General features: G+C 60.0%; 1 protein-coding gene, 1 long non-coding RNA gene and 1 other non-coding gene across 4 annotated transcripts; 2 read left to right on the forward strand and 1 right to left on the reverse strand.

Moving 5' to 3' along the window:
- The first annotated feature begins 9,629 nt into the window (after positions 1 to 9,629).
- On the forward strand, positions 9,630 to 9,703 carry TRNAR-UCU (transfer RNA arginine (anticodon UCU)). The gene has a single exon. It is a non-coding gene; the product is annotated as a tRNA-Arg (tRNA).
- A 4,191-nt stretch (positions 9,704 to 13,894) lies between these two features.
- GLMP (glycosylated lysosomal membrane protein) lies at positions 13,895 to 18,157 on the forward strand. The gene is made up of 6 exons (XM_066206941.1): positions 13,895 to 14,422; positions 15,293 to 15,550; positions 15,769 to 15,951; positions 16,047 to 16,265; positions 16,334 to 16,611; positions 16,948 to 18,157. Exons 1-6 carry the CDS (start codon positions 14,351 to 14,353, stop codon positions 17,114 to 17,116), a joined length of 1,179 nt encoding a protein of 392 aa, XP_066063038.1. The 5' UTR covers positions 13,895 to 14,350; the 3' UTR covers positions 17,117 to 18,157.
- Positions 18,158 to 18,958: 801 nt separating this feature from the next.
- LOC136303242 (uncharacterized) lies at positions 18,959 to 22,235 on the reverse strand. 2 transcript variants are annotated; one of them, XR_010724191.1, is made up of 3 exons: positions 21,734 to 22,235; positions 21,411 to 21,516; positions 18,959 to 19,788 (listed from the first exon to the last, which is right to left on the reverse strand). It is a non-coding gene; the product is annotated as an uncharacterized lncRNA (long non-coding RNA). The 2 variants fall into 2 exon arrangements; XR_010724190.1 differs by having other exon boundaries at positions 21,411 to 22,235.
- Positions 22,236 to 25,283: the final 3,048 nt, after the last annotated feature.

The following is a 25,283-nucleotide window of genomic DNA, read 5'->3' on the forward strand; positions in this document are numbered from 1 at the left end:
TCTCCTGGTACAGCACCTACCCTGAGAACAGCAGGATGGATGCCAGAGATAATCAGATAGAAGATCTGGGAAAAACATTTAATTTTCTTATCCAAATTAAGATTTTTTTTTTCTTGGATTGATTACCTCACTAAATATTTGCTGTTGAGAGCAAAGCAGGCTGGTTCTGGTGGGGACTGCAAAGGGAATGATGGGTGCTCAATTATTTACAGCCTTGCTTGGCTGGCTGAGTGTGCGCCAGGAATGCAAAGGGAGCTGTCGCCGGGAATCTCGCCGGAGATTTTTCACCGGGTGTAAAACGCAGGCAAACGACGAGGGGGAACGTTCTGCCGAGTCAAAACGCTGAAACCTGCCCAGTGATGAATTGAGCTGTCAACAAGGCTTGATGATCACATCCAGAGCACCCCAAACTCCCTGAGTTTGCAGACCGGGAGCAAATATTGCCTCAGCGCAGAGCTCCAGGGTCAGCAGGTGAGAGTGCTCGCGGTGCCTTTAGAAATCTCATTATTAAATGCACCGACTTTGTCCCAGCCTGGCTTGGATTCCCTTCATTGGTTCATCCCTGCGTGGGGTTGGAGGGCCCCCACGCTCAGCAGGTGGGAGCTGTCACACCTTGTCCCAGTCCTCCACGGATCTCCCTAACCCAGAGCCAGCTCAGGGCCACTAAAACCAGATTTATCAGCTGTGCAAATTGTCACCACACTTCAGGAGAGTGGTCCGGGCGAAACAACAGGTTTGCAAGGGAAGCAAAATCCGTGGATTCTTCAAAACAGGAGAAGGGGGATTTGGCAGCAGTGGCTATTAATAGGCTCTGAAATATGGGTTGCTGTTTAGGAAGCTCAAATACCAATGAAAAGCTGTGCAGAGCCGGGGAGAGCTGGCAGTGCCGAGAGTTTTATACACATGCACATACACAAACACATAGATACACATGTACATATATATTCATATCTATTTATTTTAAAAGGAAAGGAATCCTTGCCATGGCATCGCAAATCTCACTGACTGCAGGTGCTAAAACTGTCATTAAAGATCTGGAAAAGCTTAGACAGGTTGAAGTCATAGAATCAAAGGATCCCGGACTGGTTTGGGTGGGAGGGGACTTAAAGCCCATCCAGCGTCACCCCTGCCATGGACAGGGAGACTTTCCACCATCCCAGGCTGCTCCAAGCCCCGTCCAGGCTGGCCTTGGGCACTGCCAGGGATCCAGGGGCAGCCACAGCTTCTCTGGGCACCCTGTGCCAGGGCCTCCCCACCTTCTGAGTGAAGAATTTCTTCCCAATACCCAGTCTAAACCCACTCTTTGTCAGTCTGAATCCACTCCCCCTTGTCCTGTCAGTGAATTTAGGAGAAGCTGGGTAACATCCCCTTACATTCCAAGCACAACAGGAACCCGATGAGCCCTAAGCTGGGGGGGCTGTGGGAAGATCCTTCCCACAGAACTGGGGCTGGCAAAGCCTGGCCAGAACTACTGCTCAGGACAATCCCCCTGAGGGTTTGGGCTCCTTGGCCGCACTGCCCCGTGCCAGTCCCAGCTGTGGAGCCAAACCTGGATCTGGATGTGCCGCTGAGACCCTGTCAGCAAAGAGCCCCATCCCTGCTCCTTCCCGTGCTGCAGCCCTGCCTCATGTTTATTCATCCCACTAAGGTGTTTCTGCTCCTCCAATCTGAGCATTAACCAGGCAAGATGACAAAAAGCACCCGCTAATATTAAGCATGTAATTATGACAAGGAGATGATTGGAGTTCAGCTTCCCTTGCTGCTGTGAGGGAGTGCTGGTGAGTCTGAGAAAGGGAACTGTGTTGGACCTTAAGCTTCTTTTCAGGCCTTGCTTGAAGTTGCTGGAGGGATCTGTGTGTTTATTTGTATTTTGCACTAATGGGGGTTTTTATCCTGCTCAGCTGGAGGGAGGAACAGCGGGAGCCTGGCAGGGCTGGCTGTGCTGGTGGCCTTTCTGCCTGCGTTGATTATCGTGGCTCTGTGTGAGTTTGTGTGTGTTGGCAGCACAGGCTCAGCCTGTCCCCAGCACAGGGACGTGCAGCCCGGCCTCTGCAGGACACACTGGATCCAGATCACACTCCCATTCCCCTGGATGCTCCTGCTGGACCTGGGCAATCTGAGGGATTTCAAAGGATCAGGTCCTCAAAGGCCTCAGGAAATTGTGTTTCTTGTGGATGAGCTTTGCTTGGTCCCTAGGCCAGTCTGCACTCGGAAATCTTCCATAAACTGCCCCAAAAAGGGCTTAGCTCACTGCAGGGCTTAGCTCTGTGGGCAGGAGTCACCTTTCCCTGTGCTGAGCCATTCCTGGGCTCCTTCAGCAGCCTGGTCCCGCTCCCTGGCTGAGGAGCAGAGCCTCCTCCTTCGGCCCCTGAATCTCCCAGGACGTTCCCTTCAAAGTTCCAGCCCCAGAGCCCAAAGCCTGCTCAGTGCCCTGCTTTTAACACACTCCACTTGGAGCAGCTCAGAGGGGATTCTCCAACAACGTTTTGGACCGATCCCTTTGTTTTGGCCGAAGGAACAGCCCAGTGAGGTCCTGGGTAAACTGGCCCCATGGGCCTTGTGATAACCCGATTTTATTTCCCCAAACTTCCCTCTGTCTGCCTTGCCCCGGACCTTTCATTTCCTGCCTGCCTGCTTGGGAGGAGAACCACAGAGCAACAGTGGCACCGAGTGGGCGAGTGGGACAGAACAACCAGAGCACAGCACGAGGGGAGCCTGGAGGGGAAACTCACGTGGAAATTCATTAAAGACTCGCCAGAAAGCTCTTGATGGTCAGGGCATCCCTGGCAATGGTGGAAATCCAGCTCTGAACAGGATTTTGGGTTCAAAAGACTCTTCCAACACAGCTCAGGTGAAGCTGGAAAGGGGAGGGAAAGGAGCAGTTCAGCCTCTTCTGGCACAGTGTCACCTGCAGGGACCCCTCCAGGGAGTGAGGACCTGGCAGAGGGGACACCCAGCACCCACCCAGGCTCTTGTGGTCGATTGTCCACCTGATGCCTTAAGTTTTAGCTTTGTATTTTCCAGATTCTGTACTGCGTTGGTATATAACTCTGAATTTCGTATAAAGTGTCAGCAAGTTCTCCTCACAGTTCAGTCACACAAAACAATCCTTTTCCAGCCCCAGAACCAAGGACACTGTTACAGCTTCAGGCCCAAAACGTGGGAACAACGGGGGATTGAGGAGAGCAGTCTGGGAGGATGGGACTTCACAACCTGAAGCTGTAACTGGACAATTAACCACGATCCATCATCCACCTTGGGTGTAGCCTCGGCTGGGCTCTTGTACTGCCCAAGGTGTATCCTTTGAAGGCCTTTTTAATAAATACCCACTTTATTTCTTTACTCTGTCTAGCCTCTGTTCAAGGCATCACACCCACGAGTCCCGTCAGGCTCTGGTCCTACAAACCATCCACGAGACATTTTGGAGCAGCCCCTTCTTTCTCCTGAAGTCATTCCATTCCCATCCCCGGGATCCCACCTTCCCTGGAGGAGAGGGGGAAGAGATTCTGCTGCTCCTGCTCAGCACCAGCGAGGCTGGGGATGCTGAGAGAGAAGGGAAACCTGGAGTTAATCACCCCCATTAACAAACCCACACCTGGATGCAAATTGTTCCCACTTAGCTAGAAATTATAAAGTCAATTTGCATGGCAGAGCTGCGGTACGGGCAGGGTTGCGACTGAAATATTGGCTTTGTGTGAGCTTTGCTTTCCAAAGTCCCAGGAATCAGTGAAACTTCCACGCTCTTGACATCCTTTGAAGCGGTATTTGTGGCGTCCTGGATGTGACGGATCTGGGGCTGCTGACAAAAAGCACTTCGGCTTTAGGAGCATGCTTGACCATTTCTCTTTGGTAACAACAACTCCGCAATCCTTCATCTTCTTCATCATCGTCTGGTGTGCGTGAGTCACACAAAGCAGAAACTGCTCCACCTTCCTCAGGAATTTATTGGATATTGGGAAGGGATTGTTCCCTGTGAGGGCACGGAGGGGCAGGGCTGGAATTCCCAGATTTGCTGTGGCTGCCCCTGGATCCCTGGCAGTGCCAAGGCCAGGTGGGACACTGGGGCAGCGGGCGGTGTCCCTGCCATGGCAGGGGTGGCACTGGGTGGGATTTAGGTCCCTTCCCACCAAAACCGCCCCAGGACCGGGTGAAATGGTGCAAGAACCATCAATGAAAGCCCAGGCCCAGCCCAGCGGATCCCGGCGGATCCCACAGGGGCCCAGTGTGTCCCAATGGATCCCCAAAGGGCCCACAGATCCCAGGAGGCCCAAATGGATGCCGGCAGGTCCCAGTGGATCACAGCCGATCTCAGAGCATCCCAAATGGGTCCCAGCGGGTCCTAGTGAGTCTCAGCAGATCCCAGCAGGTCCCAGTGGATCCCAGTGAGCCCTAGAATATCCCAGCAGGTCCCAGGAGATTCCAAGGGACCCCAGTGTGTTCCAATGGATCCCGGCAGGTCCCAGTGAGTCCCAGAGAATCGCAGAGGATCCCAGTAGATGTCAGAGGGTCCCAGTGAGTTCCAGCAGATCCCAGTGAGGCCCAGTGGATCCCAGTGTGTCCCAATGGATCCCAGCAGGTCCTGGTGGGTCCCAAAAAATCCCAGCATCTCCCAATGGATCCCAGCAGGTCCTGGTGGGTCCCAAAAAATCCCAGCATCTCCCAATGGATCCCAGCAGATCCTAGTGGGTTCCAGCAGACCCCAGTGTGCCCCAGTGGATCCCAGCGGGACCCTGTGTGTCCCAGGGGACTTCAGTGTGTCCCAGCAGATCTCAGAATCTCCCAATGGATCCCAGCAGATCCTAGTGGGTTCTGGCAGATCCCAGCTTGCCCCAGAGGATCTCAGCACATCCCAGAAGATCCCAGAGGATCCCAGAAGATCCCAATCGCTCCTTTCAGATCCCAGTGGATCCCGGTGTCTCCATGTGGATCCTTGTGTCCCCCAGATGATCCCAGTAACCCGCCATGGATCCCAGCAGATCCCAGTATCCTGCAATGGATCCTAGCAGATCCTAGTGGATCCCAGCTTGCCCCAGGGGGATCTCAGCATGTCTCAGAAGATCCCAGAGGGTCCCAGTATCTCCCCGTGGATCCTCATATCCCCCAGAGGATCCCAGTATCCTGCAGTGGGCCCCAGCAGATCCTAGTGGATCCCAGCGTGTCCCAGATGGTCCCAGTATCTCGCAGTGGATCCCAGCATGTCCCAGGGGATCTTGGCAGATCCCGGCAGATCCCAGTGGATCCCGGTGGATCCCGGTGTCTCCCCGTGGATCCCAGCGGATCCTGGTGGATCCCAGCGCGTCCCAGAGGATCCCAGTTTCCCGCAGTGGAACCCCGTATCCCCGAGTGGATCCCAGCATCCTGCAGAGGATCCTTGTATCCCTCAGAGGATCCCCGCATCCCGCAGCGGATCCCAGCAGATGCCGGTGGATCCCAGCACGTCCCCGAAGATCCCGCAGATGCCGGTGGATCCCAGCACGTCCCCGAGGATCCCGCAGATGCCGGTGGATCCCAGCACGTCCCCGAGGATCCCCGCACCCCGCGGCGGACCCCAGCAGATGCCGGTGGATCCCAGCACGTCCCCGAGGATCCCCGCAGACGCCGGTGGATCCCAGCACGTCCCCGAGGATCCCCGCATCCCGCGGCGGCCCCCGCGGCTCCGCGCGCCCCCAGCCGGGCCCGGGGCCCCGTTGCCCGCCCGGCCCTTTGTCCCGGCCCGGCCCCGCGGAAACCCGGCCGGGCCCGGCGGAAAGGGCAGGACGGGCGCACAAAGGAGCGGGGCGGGGGCGGGACAGGGGCACGGCCGGGCCTGGAGCCCCTCCGAGCTGTACAGCCCCGCTCCGGGGAACGCCGGGAATCACCGGGGAACGCCGGGAATCACCAGGAATCACCGGGAATCACCGGGAATCCAGCCCGGGGAGCAGCGAGGGGACGCACGGAAGGCGCCGGCGGAGCAGCGAGCCCTCGGGGTGAGGCGCGGCCTGCGCGGGACGAGGCGTGCGGGGCACAGAAAAAACCCGCCGAGTGAGGGGATTTTTTGAAGGAAAACAAGCGAAAGGTGAAGTACTGAGGTGAGAAGGTGGCAGGGGTTGGAAGGGACTTTTTTTCCGGCGCCTAAAGGGGCTCCAAGAGCGCCGGAGAGGGACTTTGGAGAAGGGCGTGGAGTGCGGGACAAAGGGGGACGGCTTTAGTCTGAAGGAGGGGAGGTTTCGGTGGGATTTTTGGGAAGAAATTCCTCCCTGTGAGGGCGGGGAGGGCCTGGCACAGGTTATTCCATGGCTGTCCCATCCCTGGAAGTGTCCGGGGCCAGCTTGGAGCAAGCTGAGATAATGAGAGGTGTCCCTGCCCATTCCTGGGTGATGCTGGGTCCCTTCCCACCCAAACCATCCCTCAATTCTGTCACCAGGCCCAGTGTCCCTTTATCATTTGCCAGTTTGTGGCTGAAATCCAACGTTCTCCCCAGGAACATCAGCCTCTCTCCACTCCTTTTTTATTCCCTGGTGGTTTTTGCTTCAACCTTGGGATGCAAAAAAATATCCCCTCTGGGGATTGATGTCCAGCAAAACGCAAACAAATCATTTGTATGTGACACCTGAGCTGCTTTTCCAAAGACCACACGCTGTATTTTATCTGAAAGCTCAGAAAAGGAGTAAAAAGGTGAAAAATCAGCCACTTACCCAGCAAGTTTTGGCACAGCCACCGATGCCAGCCCATGGCACTAATGGCAAAACCTCCCAAAATTGTGTTTGTGTCTGACGTGAACATTTCAGGGCAGCAAAATTCAGTTCGTGGAGTTTCTGATAAGTGTTTTTTAGGTGAGCCCAGTCCCTTAGACTAAGCACGGCTCAGGCACTGGAGGGTTTGCAAATAAGTAAAACCTAGAGCAAGACACCTGGCTGCCTTTTGGGTGCTGCAGAAAATGGTTTGCAAAGGAAGAAAAAGGCATTAAAAATTCAGAAAAAAAAAAATAAGGATATACTTATTTTAAGTATTTGGGGAAGAGCCTGCACCGTCACACGTGTGTTAGTGGATTTTTGGCCTCAAGTCACACAGCTTGACCCTCTGCTTGGTGGCTCCTGAGAAGGTTTTATTGGGAAATTGGTTGTACCAATAAAACCTTGTGGTCGTATTTATAATTGTACTGTAAAACCTTTCTCTGGATACCACAAAGCACTCCCAGCCCTGGCAGGGATTTTCTGTCGCTGTTTCTTTTCGGTGTGCGAAGGATTTCTGGATCTCCCAACCCTGGTGATGCTGCCCTGGAGCAGCTTTAGGTGCGGTGGATCTGAAGGCTCCATCAGTCATCAAATTGCTCAGAGTTTTGTCTTCCCCAAGGCCTTTCCCAGCTGTTTATTAGGTGGTAAATTCTCTGGGTTCACTCTGGGCCACCGTGGCTCATGTTCTCCCTGTCTGCGGGACATGATTTGAGGCTGGGAGGTGGCCAGGGATGAGCTGGGGGATATTTGGCAGCTTTTTCACCCCTGACACATTTCTGTGTGTTGGGGACACGTCCCTTGCCCCTCTGTGTCCCGACAGGGATGTTCTCCTGGCTCAGGACGTGCTCTTCCCACAAAATGGGATGCACCAAAACCGGCCTTGCGGCACCTTTGCTGCTCCCTCCAGTCTCTGCTTCCCAAATTTGTCACATCTCGAGAGAGCAGAGAGACAGCTGGGACCTCAGGGAAGGCTGAGGGGGTTATTGAAGGTACAAAAACACCTGGCAGGTGCCCCCAGAGCTGTGTGTGGGGATGAAGATGAGGATGAAGCTCCTGGCAGTGCTGCTGCTCCTCTGGCATATCCCTGCAGCCCCCGGTTCTCCCCACACCTCCCCTGGCAGAAATGTGGCATTTTCATCAGGACGTGCTCCAACTCCTGGTCCTTTCCTGGCTTTGGTGCAATTAGGGAGCTCCAGGCAGGAGGAATGAGGGTTCCTCCAAACCTCTGATTCCAGGGACGTGGCTGCCCATAAAGCCACAGTCGTTCTTCTGAGAGCTGGTGCTATTTCATTAATCATCTCCAGATTTTCTGCTTGCTGGTGACTTCAAAGCAGGCACTTTGGAGGTGCAGCCTCCCAGAATCATATTGAAAGCTGGTGTCTTCATCCCCCCAGGAGGAGCACGCAGTCACAGGCTGTGGAAATGCACTCACAGGCTCTGGGAGATTTTTCTCATCCTTTACAGCTTTATACCTTTGTCTGAGGTTTTTGGTTTTTTTTTTCTCTGACATTTTTAAGCACAGCCTTTGGTCACCCTGCAGATGGGTGTTTTCTAGACTTTGAGTGTTCTCCAGGTCCCAGTGTGATCACAGCTGGTTCACAGAGGGATTTATTTCAAGGATTATCAATTTACTGAGTTATCTTTTGCAGCAGGAAGGAGTTTTTTTGATAGAAGTTCAACCCCTGCCTTCTTTCCCACCATTCCAAGATTTTACTTGTCAAGACGACCGTAAAGCTTTCCATGAGTGAAAGGAAAACCAAATCCTTTGGGTTTGCATTAGGTCTGCTGAGGTCGGTGCTGTGCCTCTTCTCTTGAGCACCACGCAATTTCACAGCTCAGTTTGGGCAGCAGTCAGGTCTCTGCCAGCCCAGGAGGGAGGCAGGGATTTGGCACAGGATTGATTCTCTGCGATTTTAGCCATGAGCACAGAGGTGCCCCAGCCTGAGGCAGGAAGGACAGGCGCTGAGGAAGGCAGGGATGCAGCAGGAGCTTGTCGTGTGCAGGTGGAACACACCTGGTGTGATCTTCATCATCTAAACACGGGTTTTGGGGGGGTTATCCTCAGTTCTGAGGTTCTGTCCGTGGTTCCACCGGGCGGGGTGAATCTCCTCTTGTTTGATTCCTGCTCTGGGCTGCTCCCCACATCCTGAGGTTGGACCTTCAGGTCACACTGACCTTGAGGCAAAAGCTCCCCGTGGCAGGGAATTCCTCCTCTTGCATTGCACTTCACATCTCCCCTTTCGCGGGAATTGAGGGCGTGTTTGGGAGCAAACAGCAGCCTGAAATTTGTGCCGTTCAGGGATTCCAAACATGCTGTTCTCTGCGACAGAGTTTGATCAATTGTTAATAGGTCAGTGGCTGTAAATGGACCTTTCCTGTTGTTTTGACATCGTTTTCATTTTTTTCCCAACAGAAGAGGCACAATGTTTCTTCATTAAACCCCTGACTGGCAGCTTGCTGAAAGGAAGCCCACGGTAGCTGCTTCCCCTTTCATTTCTCTGCTCAAACCTCAGGTTCTCGGCGGTTTTTTTCACCCTCACCATTGTCAGTGCTCCGAGCTAAATCCTCCTTTCATCTTTATCCCTTGGCTTGTGCAGCGAGGAGGATGCCGTGATGCTGGTGCCGAGGGAGATGCAGCAATGAACTCTGCTCCAGGATTTAGCTCTGCCCGCAGCCGAGCGCCGGGGATGCTGCGCGAGGCTTGCCAGAGAGGCGGATACCAGCCTGCATCCAGGTTTTTGCTGCATCCCGGCTGCCAGGCGAGACGTGGATCATCCCTGGGATCGTTGCTGCCGTGTCCCCGCGCGGGGAGGGGACGCTGGAGGTGCTGCCGTGCCCGGGAGGTGCCGGTGGGTGCCGGACCCCGCAGCACCGTGGATTTTTCAGTTCTGGAGCCGACGCTCCCCTCACGGTGAGGTCTCTGTGGCGCAATGGACGAGCGCGCTGGACTTCTAATCCAGAGGTTCCGGGTTCGAGTCCCGGCAGAGATGATCTCCAGGCAGGTGTCTCTTTTCTTTTGGTGCCGTTTCCCTCCCAGGTGCTGATCTGTCGCATTTATAACGCCCCCCGAGGGTTTGCACGGGGAGGGGGTGACTTTTCCAGGCACAGCTGGTGGATGTAACATCCCTGTGCTCCCTCCTTCAGGCGTTTCTCCTCCATCATCTCCCCCTTCCCTCGTTCCCTTTGGTATCTCCTCCAAGCAGGTGTTTTAACCCCACGTGTCCCCCCCCAGCGCTGTCCCATTTTTGATACCTTCTTCCTAAGGGAAGTTCTGTGCTCCCCAGTAGGGCCCAGGTCAGAACCTTCTGGTGGCATTTCCTGTGATAAACGGGGTCATTTCTTCACATGTGTGGCCAAAGAAACGTAGGTCTCTGATGTGAGTGTCCACCTTGGTGCATTTGGGTAGCTCAGTGCTCCCCGGCTGGACCTTTGTACTCTGAAATGGCTTTAAACTGTCAGAGGGCAGGGTTAGATGGGATAGCGGGAAAAAAATTGTTCCTTGTGAGGGTGGGGAGGCCCTGGCACAGATTATTCCGTGGATGTCCCATCCCTGGAAGTGTCCAAAGCCAGCTTGGATGGGGCTTGGAGCAGCCTGGGATAGTGGAAGGTGTCCCTGCCATGGCAGGGGTGGGACAGGACAGGTTTTAAGGTCCCTCCTAACTCAAACCATTCCGTGACTCCATGTTCTCTGCACACTTGCCAGGATGCTCCCCCACTGACTGGATTTCTGGTCCCCAGTGGAAAACCAGCCCATCTCCATCTCTGGGCTTGGCTTGTTTGTTTTTTCTCCTTGTGGTGTCTGTGCAAGTGCTGGAGCTCAGCCCGTTTGGAAACCCAGGCCCTGGTGGTGCTGGAAGTTTGGCCCCCATGTTCATCATGGCAAAATTGTCATTTCCATTGCATTCCGGGGGAAAAGGCCACAAAATGATGCTGAAAAAGAGAAAATATGTGGGCAGTGAGTGGGACACACCCAAAGGAAAATTTGGTAGGAATGAGGAGAGAAAGGGCAGATTCTGCAGAGATCACTTCTGCCTTCAGCAGATGGAGAATGAAATATCTTCATTTGCATTTTGGGACAGGGGCAGCAATAAAATTCCAGCTTAGCTGTGGTTCCTCTGGGAAGAGTTGGAGCTCCTCTTCCCTAAACATGAGTATGGAAGAGCTCAGGAGCAGATCCTTGGTGTTACCAGGTGTGTTCTCCTCCTGCTGCTGTGTCGGGGAAGCCCAGAGTGCCACAACCTTCATGTTCAGGTACCCCTCATGTCCAGGGACACCCTGTGTCAGGGCAGGAGAACCCTGTGACCCCCAAATTCAGGCACCAGAGTTGTCACTGCTTGTGTGGGACGAGCTCAGTTCATCACCTCACCTGTGTGAGAAGGACACAGAGCTCCCAGTGTCTCTCAGCTGCACTTTTGGTCTCCCTTGGCTTCTTTTACAGAAGGTCCTGCAGCTCCTTTTTGGCTTTCCCAGAATTTCCATCGGTTCTGTAATCTTCCCAAACCTTCAGCTCCCCTCTTACCTCACCAGGTCGCCCTCAGGTGCGCTGCCCATGAGATAAGGGCATGTGAGGATTCCTGTTCTCCCCACAAGGAGAGAAGTTCTCATTTGGAAAGGAAAAAAAGTCAGCCCGATGTGCTGGGAAAGGTGAGGAAAATGGAAGAATTACTTGAATTCCCTGCAGGACACAAACACTGAGTTACACCTGAGTTACACCTGTCCTGTCACTGCTGCAGGATGTTGTTCCCAGTGAGGGAACCCTTCTGGGTTTTTGGCAATGGCCATGTGTGCAAACACAGTTCCAAAGCAGTTCCCTGCTAACTCTCCCACCCTCCCTATCAGAATCAGGAAGGCTTTGCTTTCTGCCCCAGAACATTCCAAACTCCCAACAAAAAAAGATGTTTGGGATGCCCTAAACTGTAGAGGGAGCTTGCATGGAGTCTTACATTTATCCCTCCAGACCTCAGGCTCCCAGGAATGAATCCCCATCTGGAGGGGCAGGGAATTTGTCTCTTTAGATCCCCAAACCCTACCATGTGGGGCCAACAAAAACGGTGGAATGATCCCATGGCAACCCTAGAACTGACCGAAAGGGTGGAATGCTCCCCTGGAAATCCTGGAACCAAATAATACGATGGATTTTTCCCCTGGAAACCCCAGAACCGACAATATAAGGGTGGAATGCCCTCCTGGCAACTCTAGAACTGGCAAAAATGGTGGAATTCTACTGTGGCAACCGTAGAAACAAATAAAACGAGTTGGATGTTGCCCTAGAACCAAGAAATACCATGGAATTCTCCCCTGGTAACTCTAGAACAGACTAAAATGCTTTCATGGCAGTCCTAGAACCAATAAAATGATGGGATTCTCTCCTGGCAACCCTAGAATTTAAAAAAAATGGTGAAATGCTCCCCCAGCAACCCTAGAACCGACAGAAACACTGGAATGATCCCATGGCAGCCCTAGAACTGGCAGAAATTCTGGAATGTTCCTCTGGCAACCCTGGAGCCAACAGAAATGGTGGAATGATCCCATGGTGACCCTAGAACCTGCAGAAATGGTGGAACTCTCTGGAAATCCTAGAACTGACAAAAGTTGTGGAATTCTCCTCTGGTATCTCTAGAACCAACAAAAACAGTAGAATGCTCCACTGGAAATCCTAGAACTGACAAAAATGGTGGAATTCTCCCCTGGCAACCCTAGAACTGACAAAAACAATGAAATATTCCCCTGGCGACCCCAGAACCAAGAGAAACAGTGGAATGATCCCATGGCAACCCTAGAACTGACAAAAACAGCGGAACATTCCCCTGGCAACCCTGGAACCAGCAGAAATGGCACAGTGATCTCCTGGCAACCCTAAACCAAACAAAAACAATGGAAAATGCTTGTTTGACAACCCTAGAACCAACAAAAACTCCGGCTTGTTCCTCTGTTACCCCTAAAACCGACAAAAAGCTGTGGAATGTTCCCCTGCCACCCCTAAAACCGACAAAAACGGTGGGATGCTCCCCTGGGATCTCCTTTCCCATGAGCTTTGGACTGTTCCTCCTGCCCCCATGGGCAATAAAGCCCAGCAGGTTGGACACCTCTGCTTCCCCCTCGTTCACCACCCACCCCAAACAGGGCCAGGGCGGTGACATGAGGGGACAGTTTGTGTCTCTGATCCTCCTCCCTGCTCTCCCCCCTCACGGCTTCCCAGAGCCGCCCTGTGTCCGGCAAGGATGCAGTGCCTGCAGGAAGGGTTGGGCTCCCCCAGGAGCTCCCAGGGTTTGGGGTTCAGGTTTATCTCTAAATAAATTCATCAATTTCTGGCCGATTGTTCATTTAATGCCTGTGCCGGGTGTAGGGAGTGGAAACCCCCCCAGGCTGGGCACTGCCAGGGGGCTCTGGGGGGTCTGTGCCAACACCAGGAGCTTCAGGGAAGCCAAGGACAGGGCCTGCACCTGCACTGGGACAGCCAAAACAAGGGCAGGGTGGGGCTCTTTGGTGTCCTGGGGGATGGAGGTGGGGGTCTCTCTAGGATTTGGGGGTCTCCAAAGTACGGGGCAGTGAAGGTGGGTGGGTCTCTGGAGCTTGGGGTGGTCATGGAGGGGTCTCTGGAGCCTGGGGAATGGAGGAGGGAGTTGTCCCTGTATGGGATGATGGAGGAGGGGGGTCTCCACTGCCCTCCTGGGGGATGGAATGGGGTCTCTGCTGTCATGGGGGATGAGGGTGGGGGGTCTCGAGGGTCTCCAGAGTATGGGGTGGTGACAGTGAGGGGTCTCTGGAGCATGGGATGGTCCAGAGGCCCGAGGGTGACACTTCAGAGACCCCAAAGGTCCAGAAGCTCCACGGGGTGCAGTGGGGTCTCTGCTCTCTGAAGGAGAACAGGGGTCTCATTGTCCCGCTGGGCCGACGTGGGGGTCTCTGCTGGGTGGGATGACGGAGGCGGTGCTGCAGGGTCCGGAGGAGTCCCAGCTGCGCTGACAGTGGAGCGGGCTCTCCGCGCTGCGCGGTGGTGGACACGGGGGTCTCTGCTGCCCTGCGGGACGGAAGCGGCGGGAGGCAGAAGGGCAAACTCCGAGCCGTTCCTGTCCCCATCAGCATCCCGCACCCACCGGCGCTCACTAGAGCTCCTTTAGCGCGCGGGGCGGATCCGGGGCGGTACCGGGCGGTTCCGGGGCGGTCCTGGGGGCTGTTCCCGGGCGGATCCGGGGCGGTTCCGGGGCGGTTCCGGGGCGGTCCTGGGGGCTGTTCCCGGGCGGATCCGGGGCGGTTCCGGGGCGGTTCCAGGGCGGTGCTGGGGGCTGTTCCCGGGCGGTTCCGGGGCTGTTCCCGGGCGGTTCCGGGGCGGTTCCGGGGCGGTCCTGGGGGCTGTTCCCGGGCGGATCCGGGGCGGTTCCGGGGCGGTTCCAGGGCGGTGCTGGGGGCTGTTCCCGGGCGGTTCCGGGGCTGTTCCCGGGCGGTTCCGGGGCGGTTCCGGGGCGGTGCCGGGGGCGGTCCCCGGGCGGTCCCCGGGCGGTTCCGGGGCTGTTCCAGGGCGGTTCCGGGGCGGTACCGGGGCGGTCCTGGGGGCTGTTCCGGGGCGGTTCTCGGGCGGTCCCCGGGCGGTTCCGGGGCGGTCCCGGGGGCGGTCCGTGGTCGCGGCCGGTCTCGCCATGGCCGCCGGTGCGGGGCTGGCGCTGCTGGCGGCGCTGCTGGCGGCGGCCGGGGCCGAGCGGGGCCGGAAGGTGAGCGGGGCTCGGGGGGTCCCGGGGCCGGGGTTACCGGGGCTGGGGGGGCCGCGGCCGGCGTGCGGAGCCCCCCCCGCGCTCTCCGGCCTCTGCTCGGCGCTCGTCCCGCTCCCGCCGCGGTGCGGTGGTGCCTGAGACCCCCCGGGAATCTCAGAATCCCGGGACAGCCGGGTTGGAGCCGGGATCACCCAATCCAAGCTCCTGGCCAGGCTGGGTCACCCAGGGTGACATAGGGACATCCAGCTGGGTTTGGGATGTCTCCAGAGCGGGACACTCCGTGCTCGCCCAGGACAGCTGTTCCGGGGCTCTGCCACCCTCAGCATAACAAAGTTATTGCTCGTGTTAAAGGGAAACTTCTGGTTTCATTTGTGACCTCGGAGGATCCTGTCTGGAGCAGGGGCTGGGCTGGAGCCCCCGAGATCCGCCCGGTCCCGCTGGGGCCCAGCCTTGCGGTGTTTGGGGAGGAGAAGGGGCCGCGGCCTCACACCGGGCACATCCCCGCGGGGCTGGAGCTGAGCCCACCGCTCCCTCTGTCCTGGCACACGGGGACCGGGGTGAGCCCTGCCCTGCGGTGGCGTGGCCCAGGGCCACCCATCCCTGTCCCTCATCTCCCCTTTGTCCTAATCGCGTGGGACCAGCATGGCAGTGGGCAGGGAAGGGGCTGTGGGCAGGGAAGGGGCTGTGCCATGCGAAGCAGCTCAAAGCTGCTCCCAAACGTCCGGCTGTGAAATGCTGACCGAGCGTGTTGAGCAATACCAGGGCTGCAGAGTCACGGGAGCCGAGGCAGCTCCGATGTCCCATCCTCCCGGGACGCTGGGCTCGTCCTGCAGGGCTCGGAGCCGCCCCCAGCGCTGTCCCTGCCCCCAGGTGTCCATGCAGTACAACCCGGGCTGGAACGGCTCCTCCGTGAACCTGCTGCACGTGCGGGCGGCGGGGCCCGGGGACAGCCTGCACTACGTGTGGAGCAGCATCGGGGCCCCCGCCGTGCTCCTGGTGGCCACCCAGAGCCCCAGCAGTGCCCTGAGGGTCAACTGGACACAGCTGCTCTCAGCCAGTCCTGCTGGAGCCATCTGGATCGACCCTCCCGACAGCGTGGTCTATTCCACAGCCGTGGTCTTCACCAAGGTACTGCTGGCAAGGGGCTGCTCTGGCACAGCTGGGGGTGCAGAGGGTCCCTGGGCAGCTTCCCAGCTCCACGGAAATCCCCGCTATTCCCATCCAGGGAAGGTTCTGTCTCCAGCCTGAGCTGCTTGGCTGAGGCAGCTCTGCCCTGTTCCCTGGAACACAGCACACGCTCCCGTCCTGCCGGTGCTCCCAGCCCCTCTCCCCTTCCTTCCCCGCAGCTGTTCGAGTTCAGCGAGGCCAAACCTTTGGGAGAGCTCTTCTACCCCACCTATGACCTGTCTGAGTTCTCCTGGGACAGCCTCAACCACACCCTGAACCGCACGGCGCTGACGGCCGAGCTCCGCGGGGTCCCGGCCACCGACCCCGGCGGCGGCTTCTCCAACGGCAGCCTGGCGTTCCGGGTACGTGCAGGGGCAGGGAGCACGGGGAGCGTCCTGCACGGGGAATGCTGCACCTCTGCGTCCTGTGCCCTCCCCCTGACCCATGTCCCTTGCAGGTGACAGCCTACGAGGCCGGCGGCCGCGACGGGCGCCTGCCCAGCCTCCTGCACACGGCAGACAGCTCCCAGCTGGAATTCGTGCTGGCTGGGGTGGCCCCGCGGGGGAACAGCTCCCGCTTCGTGCTGGAGGTGGCCACGGTGGAGGAGGCGGGGGCGGTGCGGAGGCTGCGGTCCGAGAGATCCATCGACGACGAGTACACCCCCACCATCTTCGAGGTGAGCGAGGGGCGGCCCCGGGCTGGGGGTGACCCTGCTGTCCCTCCCCTCACCCTGTCCCTCCCCAGGTGCTGTCCCTGGTAGCCCAGCCGCAGAACGGCAGCTCCACGCTGGGATTCCTGCAGTGGAAGGCCACGGCCTACGGCTCCCGCAGCCCCCGGCGCGAGGACGGGATCCAGTGCCGGGCTCAGGGGCTGCAGGTGGCCAACTGGAGCCTGCCCGTGTCCAGCATCGTCCAGGCCTACTTCGGGGACAGTTTGGGCAGCACCTGCACCATCAGCGCCCTCAACGTGTCCTTTGGGGGAGAGGAGGGAGAGGTGTACCGGGAGAAGCGATACCTCAGCTGGTGAGTGGGGTCCCAGGGGTTTGAGGGGATGCTCATGGTCACTGACGATGTGCAGAGGGCTCTGAAGGGTCTGAAAGGGTGCTCGTGGTGACTAACAATGTGTAGTTTGGGGGACTGGCAGGTCACAGGGTTTCTCTGTTTAGTAACAGTCTCCATTCCAAAGTCCTGAGTTTCCCTGTAATCCTGTAGCAAAGGCTTCACAGTTCCTTGAGAAGCCTCATGTTGCCCTGTGTGGGATCTCGGCCTGACTTCCTGCTGAGGTGGGAAAGCCCCAGGGCTCCCAGCCGGGGGCCAGAGCCCATCCCCATCCCTGTGCTGAGCTGTCCCCTCCCGCAGGTCGGTGCTGCTGGGCTTCGGGGAGCCGCCCAGGGACACCTTCTCCCCGCTGGTGATCTCCATCACGGCCGTGGCGCTGGGCACCCCCCTGGCCATGCTGCTGCTGGGCAGCTGCCTGGTGCTGCTGGCGCAGAGGAGACGCTACTCGGAGTACGAGCCCATCAACTGAGGGGGCCGGGCCCCACGGAGAGCCCCGGGATGGTCCCCATTCGGGTTCGTCCCCATTTGGGATCCTCCCCATTCGGGATCCTCCCCATTCGGGATTGTCCCCATTCGGGATCCTCCCCATTCGGGATCGTCCCCATTCGGGATTGTCCCCATTCGGGATCCTCCCCATTCGGGATCGTCCCCATTCAGGATCCTCCCCATTCAGGATCCTCCCCATTCGGGATCCTCCCCATTCGGGATCGTCCCCATTCAGGATCCTCCCCATTCCCGGGATCGTCCCCATTCAGGATCCTCCCCATTCAGGATCCTCCCCATTGGGGATCATCCCCATTGGGGATCGTCCCCATTCCCGGGATTGGCCGTGGCTGCCGCCAGGCTCCGGCGCTGCCGCCTCCTCCTCTGCCTCCCCTCCGAGCCCCGAGGGGACCAGGGTGACACTTGCGGCTGCCCCACACCACGTCTCCCTGTGTCCTGCTCCTTCCCACTGCCACGTCCTGCACTGGGTTGCACTTCCTCCCCGGAATTCTCCTGATCCATGCAGCTAAGGGAAGAGATGGGGGGAGTTGGGTCAGGAAAATCCTCCTCCTCCTCCTCCTACCAAGGGGTACAACCACTGCTGTCCTGGCTGCAGGCCAGGGACTGGCTCCAGTGCCACTTCCAGGGATGCTTGGGTGGCTCCAGCCTGGGCTGGGGACCAGCCCTGCTCCTGCTTCCCAGCAAATCCCAGCTCCTGCAGCCGGGGCTCACGGACTCCTCCCTGCTCCACGTTCCTGCTGTGCTGGCCTGGGACACCAGGGACACCCAGGGCCACGTCACAGCAGCTGCTCAAGCTCAGGTGTGTCCTGTTGGGCCATGGAGGGCTGGTCCAGCCAGGATGCTGCTCCTGGATACCCCCAGGGATGGATCCCAGGTGTCGGGAGCCCTGGGATGAGCGTGGCCTGAGGCTGCTCGGGGTTCTCAGAGGTATCTGGGGCGGTGCTGGGCTCTGAGTTCTCCATCACCGACTTGTCTTCAACCAAATAAAGTGGATTTCTAAACACAGTTTCCTGTGGGAATGCTGTACTGGGGGTGAGGGCGAGGAGGGCAGCTCCTGCAGGAATGGGAGGTGCTGGAGCTCAGCAGGAGCCAAGGGAGCCTCTGGCCCTGGACTGAGGTGTGGTGCTTGGAGAAGGGCAGGGGCTTCCCTTGAGCTGTGGGGTCACAGAGAGTCCAGGGCCTGGGCTGTGCCCCTGCTGAGAGGTCACTTGGGAGAGTCACAGAATCATGGAATCTCAGCTGGAAGGGACCCACAGGGATCACCCAGTCCAGCCCCTGGCCCTGCACAGACCCCCCAACAATCCCACCCTAGGCATCCCTGGCAGTGCTGTCCAAACTCTCCTGGAGCTCTGGCAGCCTTGGAGCCGGGACCATTCCCTGGGGAGCCTGGACAGTGCCCAGCACCCTCTGGGGAAGAACCTTTCCCTGAGATCCAAGCCAAACCTCCCTGACACAGCTCCAGCCATTCCCCGGGGTCCTGTCACTGTCACAGGGAGCAGAGACCGGAGCTGCCCCTGCTGAGGAAACTGCAGACAGTGTGAGGTCTGTGTCCTGAAAGAGGAACAGACAGAAAACCTCAGCAGAAAGTCCCAAACTTCCTTGTCAACCCTCCAGAGCAGGAAGCCCCTGCTTAACTGCAGCTGCAGCCACAGGAGGGAACAAAGGCATGGACACAGGGGAGGTTCCATGGGAAGCCTTGTTGTGTTTTTTGAGCGGGAACTGAGGTGTTGCTGTTCTTTCTGGTTAGTCTGTGGAGAGCTGAGCTGTGTTGGGGATTCTGTAATAAAATAAAAGGAAAACCACCACAGAAGCTGCCTGATTTTACTCCCGAAGCCTGTGGCGTGCAGGGAGCTGTAAATCCCTCATGGCAGATTTCCTGCTCCCTTGCGCTGTTGTCACACAATCGGCATGAAGTGATCACAGGAATCCCAGGCTGCTTTGGGATCATCCGGTGCCACCCCCTGCTATGACAGGGACACCTTCCACTGTCCCAGGCTGCTCCAAGCCCCGTCCAACCTGGCCTTGGACACTTCCAGGGATCCAGGGGCAGTCGCAGCTTCTCTGGGAAGTGAAGCACAGGGCAGGTGAGGATGAGCAGCAGCTTTCAGTCGTGGCACCTTCTGTGTGGGAACGCTCCCTGGATGCATCCAGTTTTGGAGGAGGTATCCCGGTTTGGGAGGATGTAACCCAGTTTTGGAGGTGGGCTCGTGAGCGAGGGTGGCAGAACCTTCCCTGGCACAGAAAGCGTGGGTGGGGACGATGACAAACCGCTCTCCTCGCCAAGCTCCTATCGTCCCCGCTCAGGAGGAACCGCCTGCACCACCCACGCGTGGCGGGTGCTGTCCTCCCCCCAGATGCCTCCTCATCATTCAGGAGCCCACAGCGAGTCCCAGAGAAACTGGACGGCGGCCACACATGGCCACCACAATTCCTCACAGGTTGTCCCCTCACCGGGGCTTTGCTTGTTGAGACCCGATCCCAGAGAAAGGAGGTTTAAAAAGTGGTTCTTCAACAGCTGGGAAGGAATGTGAGCAAGAATCAGCAAGCTCTGGGAGAGCAGGAAACTGAGGCCAGGGGGAGATGGTCGAGGAGAGATGGTCGAGGGGAAGCCTCAAGGAGTGGCTGAGGACACCTGGTCTGTGGAGAGGAGAGGAGAGGAGAGGAGAGGAGAGGAGAGGAGAGGAGAGGAGAGGAGAGGAGAGGAGAGGAGAGGAGAGGAGAGGAGAGGAGAGGAGAGGAGAGGAGAGGAGAGGAGAGGAGAGGAGAGGAGAGGAGAGGAGAGGAGAGGAGAGGAGAGGAGAGGAGAGGAGAGGAGAGGAGAGGAGAGGAGAGGAGAGGAGAGGAGAGGAGAGGAGAGGAGAGGAGGATTCACTGCAGTTACAACTTCCTTGCGAGGGGAAGAGGAGCAGCAGACGTGATTTCTGTGTGGTGACAGTAACAGGAGCCAGGGAATGGCTGAAGCAATGTCAGGGAGGTTTAGGCTGGAGATCAGGGAAAGGCTCTTTCCCCAGAGGGTGCTGAGCACTGCCCAGGCTCCCCAGGGAATGGGCACGGCCCCGAGGCTACCAGAGCTCCAGGAGCGTTTGGACAGCGCTGCCAGGGATGCCCAGGGGGATTGTTGGGGGTCTGTGCAGGGCCATGGGCTGGAATGGATGATCCTTTCCATTCAGGATATTCTGGGACTCTGATTCTGGCCAAGTGGAGATGACCGGGGGGTGATGACGACCTTAGGGGGGCTGGATGAGGGGGCTGGGGCAAGATGAGGGGTTTGGGGCAGAATGCGGGGTCTAGGGTAGGATGCGGGGTCCGGGGCGGGATGCGAGCTCCGGGGCGGAATGCGGGCTCCGGGGCGGGATGCGGGCTCCGGGGCGGGATGCGGGCTCCGGGGCGGGATGCGGGCTCCGGGGCGGGATGCGGGCTCCGGGGAAGGATGCGGGCTCCGGGGCTGTCCCGGTCCCGGGAGTTCCTGCCCCGTTCCCGCACGCCCCCTGCAGTAACGCCCCCTGCAGTAACGCCTCCTGCAGTACCGCGCTCTCACCACGCGGCGGCAGCAGCAGCAGCAGCGGGCGGGCGGCGCTGACCGGGGCCTGCACCGGCGCTGCCGTTCCGCGCTGTGGGCTCCGGCCCGGCCCGGGCGGGGCAGCACCGGCGGCCTTTCCTCACCGGGAGGCGGCGGCGGCGGCAGCGCCCGGGGCCCCCCAGCGCCGCGGTGCCGGTACCGGCGGACAGCGCTGGCGCCACTGCGCATGTGCGGAGCCCGGGCTGCAGTACCGGCCCTTGGCCACCGGGCGGCGGCAGCGCCCTGCGGGCGGTCCGTGTGCGGCGGGGGCGGGACCGGCCCGGTCCGGGACCCCGGTACGGCCTGCGGGACCGGCCCGGTCCGGGACCCCGGTACGGCCTGCGGGACCGGCCCGGTCCCGGACTCCGGTACGGCCTGCGGGACCGGCCCGGTCCGGGACCCCGGTACGGCCTGCGGGACCGGCCCGGTCCGGGACCCCGGTACGGCCTGCGAGACCGGCCCGGTCCGGGACTCCGGTACGGCCTGTGGTACCGCCTGTGGTCCGGAACCCCCGGTACGGCCTGTGGGACCGGCCCGGTCCGGGACTCCGGTACGGCCTGTGGTCCGGGACCCCGGTACCGCCCGTGGGACCGCCCCCGGTCCTGTCCCCGGACACCCCCGGCCCATCCCGCTCTCCCGCAGCTCCCCCGGGATGAGGCCCTGGGGTCACTCAGCGCCCAAAGCCGCGGGAATTTCTCACCTTGAGCGGGAAATCGCAGAACTGCGAAGGATCCTCGGGGTGGGCCTGCGGGAGGAGGTGAAATCTGCTCTGCCAAGGAGGTTCTGCTCCGGCTCCGTGACAGACCCTGGAATCACGGAATCACAGGATCAAGGAATGGTCTGGGGAGGGGGGAAAGAACCTTGAAGATCATCTCATCCCACCCCTGCCATGGCAGGGACACCTTCCACTGTGCCAGGCTGCTCCAAGCCCAACCTGGCCTTGGGCACTGCCAGGATCCAGGGGCAGCCACAGCTGCTCCAAGCCCTGTCCCCAAGTGCCACATCCACACAATTCTTAAATACCTCTGGGGATGGTGACTCTGGGCAGTCTGTTCCAATGCCTGACAACTCTTTCCATGAAGAAATTATTCCTAATATCTAATTTAAACCTCCACGGCACAGCTTGAGGCCATCTCACCTTGTCCTGTCCCTGTTCCCTGGAGCAGAGCCCGACCCCCCCGGCTGTCCCCTCCTGTCAGGGAGTTGTGCAGAGCCACAAGGTCCCTCCTGATCCCCCTTTTCTCCAGGCTGAGCCCCTTTCCCAGCTCCCTCAGGAATTCTCCAGCCCCTTCCCCAGCTCTGTTCCCTTCCCTGGACACGCTCCAGCCCCCAATTTTTTTCTTGGGGTGAGGGGCCCAGAACTGTCCCCAGGACTGGGGGGTGACAGGTGTCCTGCAGTGTCCCTGGCACAGGGAACAGTGATCCTGGCCTGGGACATGAGCCATCCTCTGGGGAGGGGGGGTGGCAAGGCCTGCCCAGCCCCGGAGAGACCCCCAGCATCTCCCCACCCCCACCGGACCAGCTTCCTTCCTCCTCCTCAGAGAGCACCCCAAGGAGGAAGCTCTGAGGACCGGGACGGCGACAACTCCCGCTCCATCCTCCTGCTGTATCCCAACTCCTCAGCCTGGCCGGGGAAATACCTCCCCTTCCCTGGGCACAGCAAAACCCCAGATACGCCCCACGAAGGGGCCCAGACGGGGCTCAGGTCCCTCCCCGGGGGCACCGAACCCCCCCGGGGCACCGCCGGGCTCTGTCCCTGCCAGCCCAGCCCGGGGGTCCCGGCACTCGGAGATGTTCCCGTGGCGGGGGAAGGGGAAGGAAACGGCTCTGACGTGGTTGTGGTGATGACACAAAGGAGCAAACCCGGCTGAGCGGGGCCTCCTTGGTTCTCCGGGATGGGGATTCGCCAATCCCCGGGCTGGGGGGGGTCAGGGTGGGATGGGGGGGTGAGGATTTGGCTTGGATTTGAGCTGGTGTCGGGTGTCCCCCCAGCCAGGGGGACACTGCTGGGGACAGCGGAGCAGGACCCTGTGCCAACCCCACACCTCTCATCACCACCTGGCCATGGGGTGTCCTGAGTCCCCACCCCTGGCCGTCCCTGCGGCCCCCGCCCCACACATCCCAAATCATTCCGTACCCCCACCCCACGTCCAGAGGGACGTGAGGATGTGCCACGGATCACCCACGGCAGGGCTGTGCCATTTCACGTCCTGTCTCCCCTGTCCCCGCTCAGGGACATCCCAGTGTCCTCCCTGTTCCCTGCCCTGCTCCCGGGCACCCCCTGGACCCCCATGACAGGGCCGGGACACACTGGAGCTCACTGGGAAACACCGGGAGCTCACTGGAGCTCACTGGAGCACTCGGGACATCCCGGCCCCGCGGGGTGCGGGGCAGTGCCCGGGGCGGCGGCGGGGCCGTGGCGCTGGGACAGGAACGCCGTGTCCTGCCAGCACATTCCTGCCTGAGTCACCGCAGCCTCCTGCCCGGGCAGGTCCCGGCCCCGCACCCACTGACCCCTGCCCCGGACACCCGTGTGCCCCCCAGAGCGCCTAAATCCCCCCAAACCGCGTTCTCAACACCACCTGCGCCCCCCTATAACCCCTAAATCCCCGCAGACAGCCCCAAAACACATCCTCAACACTCCCTGTGCCCCCCAGAGCGCCTAAATCCCCCCAAACACCCCCAAACCGCGTCCTCAACACCCCCTGGGCCCCCCATAAATGCCCCCAAACTGCGTCTTCAACACCACCTGTGCCCCCCATAACCCCTAAATCCCCCCAAGTACATCCTCAACACTACCTGTGCTCCCCATAACCCCTAAATCCCCCCAAACCGCATCCTCAGCGCCCCCTGTGCCCCCATAACCCTCAGGCTAGGGCGGGCTGGGAGTCCGGGAGAGGAGGAGGAGGAAGAGGAGGAGGAAGAGAAGGAGAAAAGGAAGGGGGGGAAGTCTTCATGGAGCAGCCCAGTGACCGTGGCCAGGCTGGGAAGGGGGGTCAGGGGTGCCACGGGCACCCGAGTTCCTGGGAAAGGGACTGGGCAGGGCTGTGGGGACAGAACCCCGGGGGGGTGTCCAGAGCACCCCAACCCCGGGCAGAGCCGGGGGACCCGAGCCCTGCCAGGGGACAGGAGCTCGCCAGAGCACAGCCCCGCACTCAGGGGGGGCAGCAGGGGACCCCGGCCCCGCACTCAGGGGGGTCAGGAGGGGACCCCGGCCCCGCACTCAGGGGGGGCAGCAGGGGACCCCGGCCCCGCACTCAGGGGGGGCAGCAGGGGACCCCGGCCCCGCACTCAGGGGGTCAGGAGGGGACCCCGGCCCCGCACTCAGGGGGGTCAGGAGGGGACCCCGGCCCCGCACTCAGTGGGGGCAGCAGGGGACCCCGGCCCCGCACTCAGGGGGGTCAGGAGGGGACCCCGGCCCCGCACTCAGGGGGGGCAGCAGGGGACCCCGGCCCCGCACTCAGGGGGGCAGCAGGGGACCCCGGCCCCGCACTCAGGGGGGGCAGCAGGGGACCCCGGCCCCGCACTCAGGGGGGGAGCAGGGGACCCCGGCCCCGCACTCAGGGGGTCTGCAGGGGACCCCGGCCCCGCAGCCCGCCCCGGGAGCCGGGGGAGGGGCGCTGAGGCCACACGGGCTCATGACAGCAGCGCAGTGACACCCGCCCACTCCTCGAAACCCAGAGCCAAATGCCCCCAAAATTCGTCATCTCAGCCCAAATGAGTCACCCGCCCCCGCCCTGGGCTCCTGTCCCGGCAGGGACAATCCCGGGGAGCTGGGGGAGGGGGGGGGGTTACCTGCGGCCCCCCGGAACCCCCAGGGCCATCTCCCTGCCATGGGGGGTCAATGCTGCTCCCGACCCTCCCCAGCTGCCAGCATCTCCCCCTCGCCCCCAAAGGACCCTGCCTGCCCCATAGATGGGGGAGAGGGCAGAACTCTCAGCCCCACAGGCTGGAGGAGCAGCCCCCCGAACCCCCCGGGGACAAACGCCGGAGCAGCCCCGGGGCGTGAGCGGGACCAGCGAGCCAGAAACGGGCACGGTTCGGGGGATTTCGGCCGTCTGGGGGATTTTGTGCATTTGCATGAGCCCCGCTCGGGAGCTTTCGGGCCCGGGCTGGGCACAGCTGCCGCCCCACAGCAAGGGGGGGACCCCAAACCTGAGGTGTCCCAACCCCCCATCCTACCCAAGCAGCTGCTTTTTAATCTTTAATCTTCAATCCCCCCCCCCCCTCCTTCCCCTCCCCGCTCTTATTTACAGCCCAAGTTCGGGGAAGTCGCGGCGGCTTCTGCGAAAAGCCCCGGCGGGGACGGAAGTGGAAACCTCGGGGTTATCGGCAGCGCCAGGCGGCTTCCAGGAAACACGGCCCCCCAACCCCGGCACCGCGCCCCCGAGCTGCTGCGGGCGCCCCACAGCTGCTAAAGGCACCCCAAAACTGCTAAAGGCACCCCAAAACTGTTACAGGAACCCCAGAGCTGCTAAAGGCACCCCTGAACTGCCAAAGGCACCCCAGAGCTGCTAAAGGCACCCCAAAACTGCTGCAGCCACCCCAGAGCTGCTTCAGCCACCCCAGAGCT

Source organism: Chamaea fasciata, unplaced genomic scaffold (genome assembly GCF_029207755.1).
Source record: "Chamaea fasciata isolate MVZ Bird 193981 ecotype frontalis unplaced genomic scaffold, bChaFas1.0.hap1 SCAF_31, whole genome shotgun sequence".
NCBI lineage: Eukaryota > Metazoa > Chordata > Aves > Passeriformes > Sylviidae > Chamaea > Chamaea fasciata.

Excerpts from the sequence above, each read along its gene's own strand:
- GLMP (XM_066206941.1), top strand. The coding sequence starts at position 14,351 with ATGGCCGCCGGTGCGGGGCTGGCGCTGCTGGCGGCGCTGCTGGCGGCG. Across the intron at positions 16,266-16,333 it reads ACACCCCCACCATCTTCGAG|GTGCTGTCCCTGGTAGCCCA; the intron begins GTGAGCGAGGGG and ends GTCCCTCCCCAG. Across the intron at positions 16,612-16,947 it reads GAGAAGCGATACCTCAGCTG|GTCGGTGCTGCTGGGCTTCG; the intron begins GTGAGTGGGGTC and ends CCCCTCCCGCAG.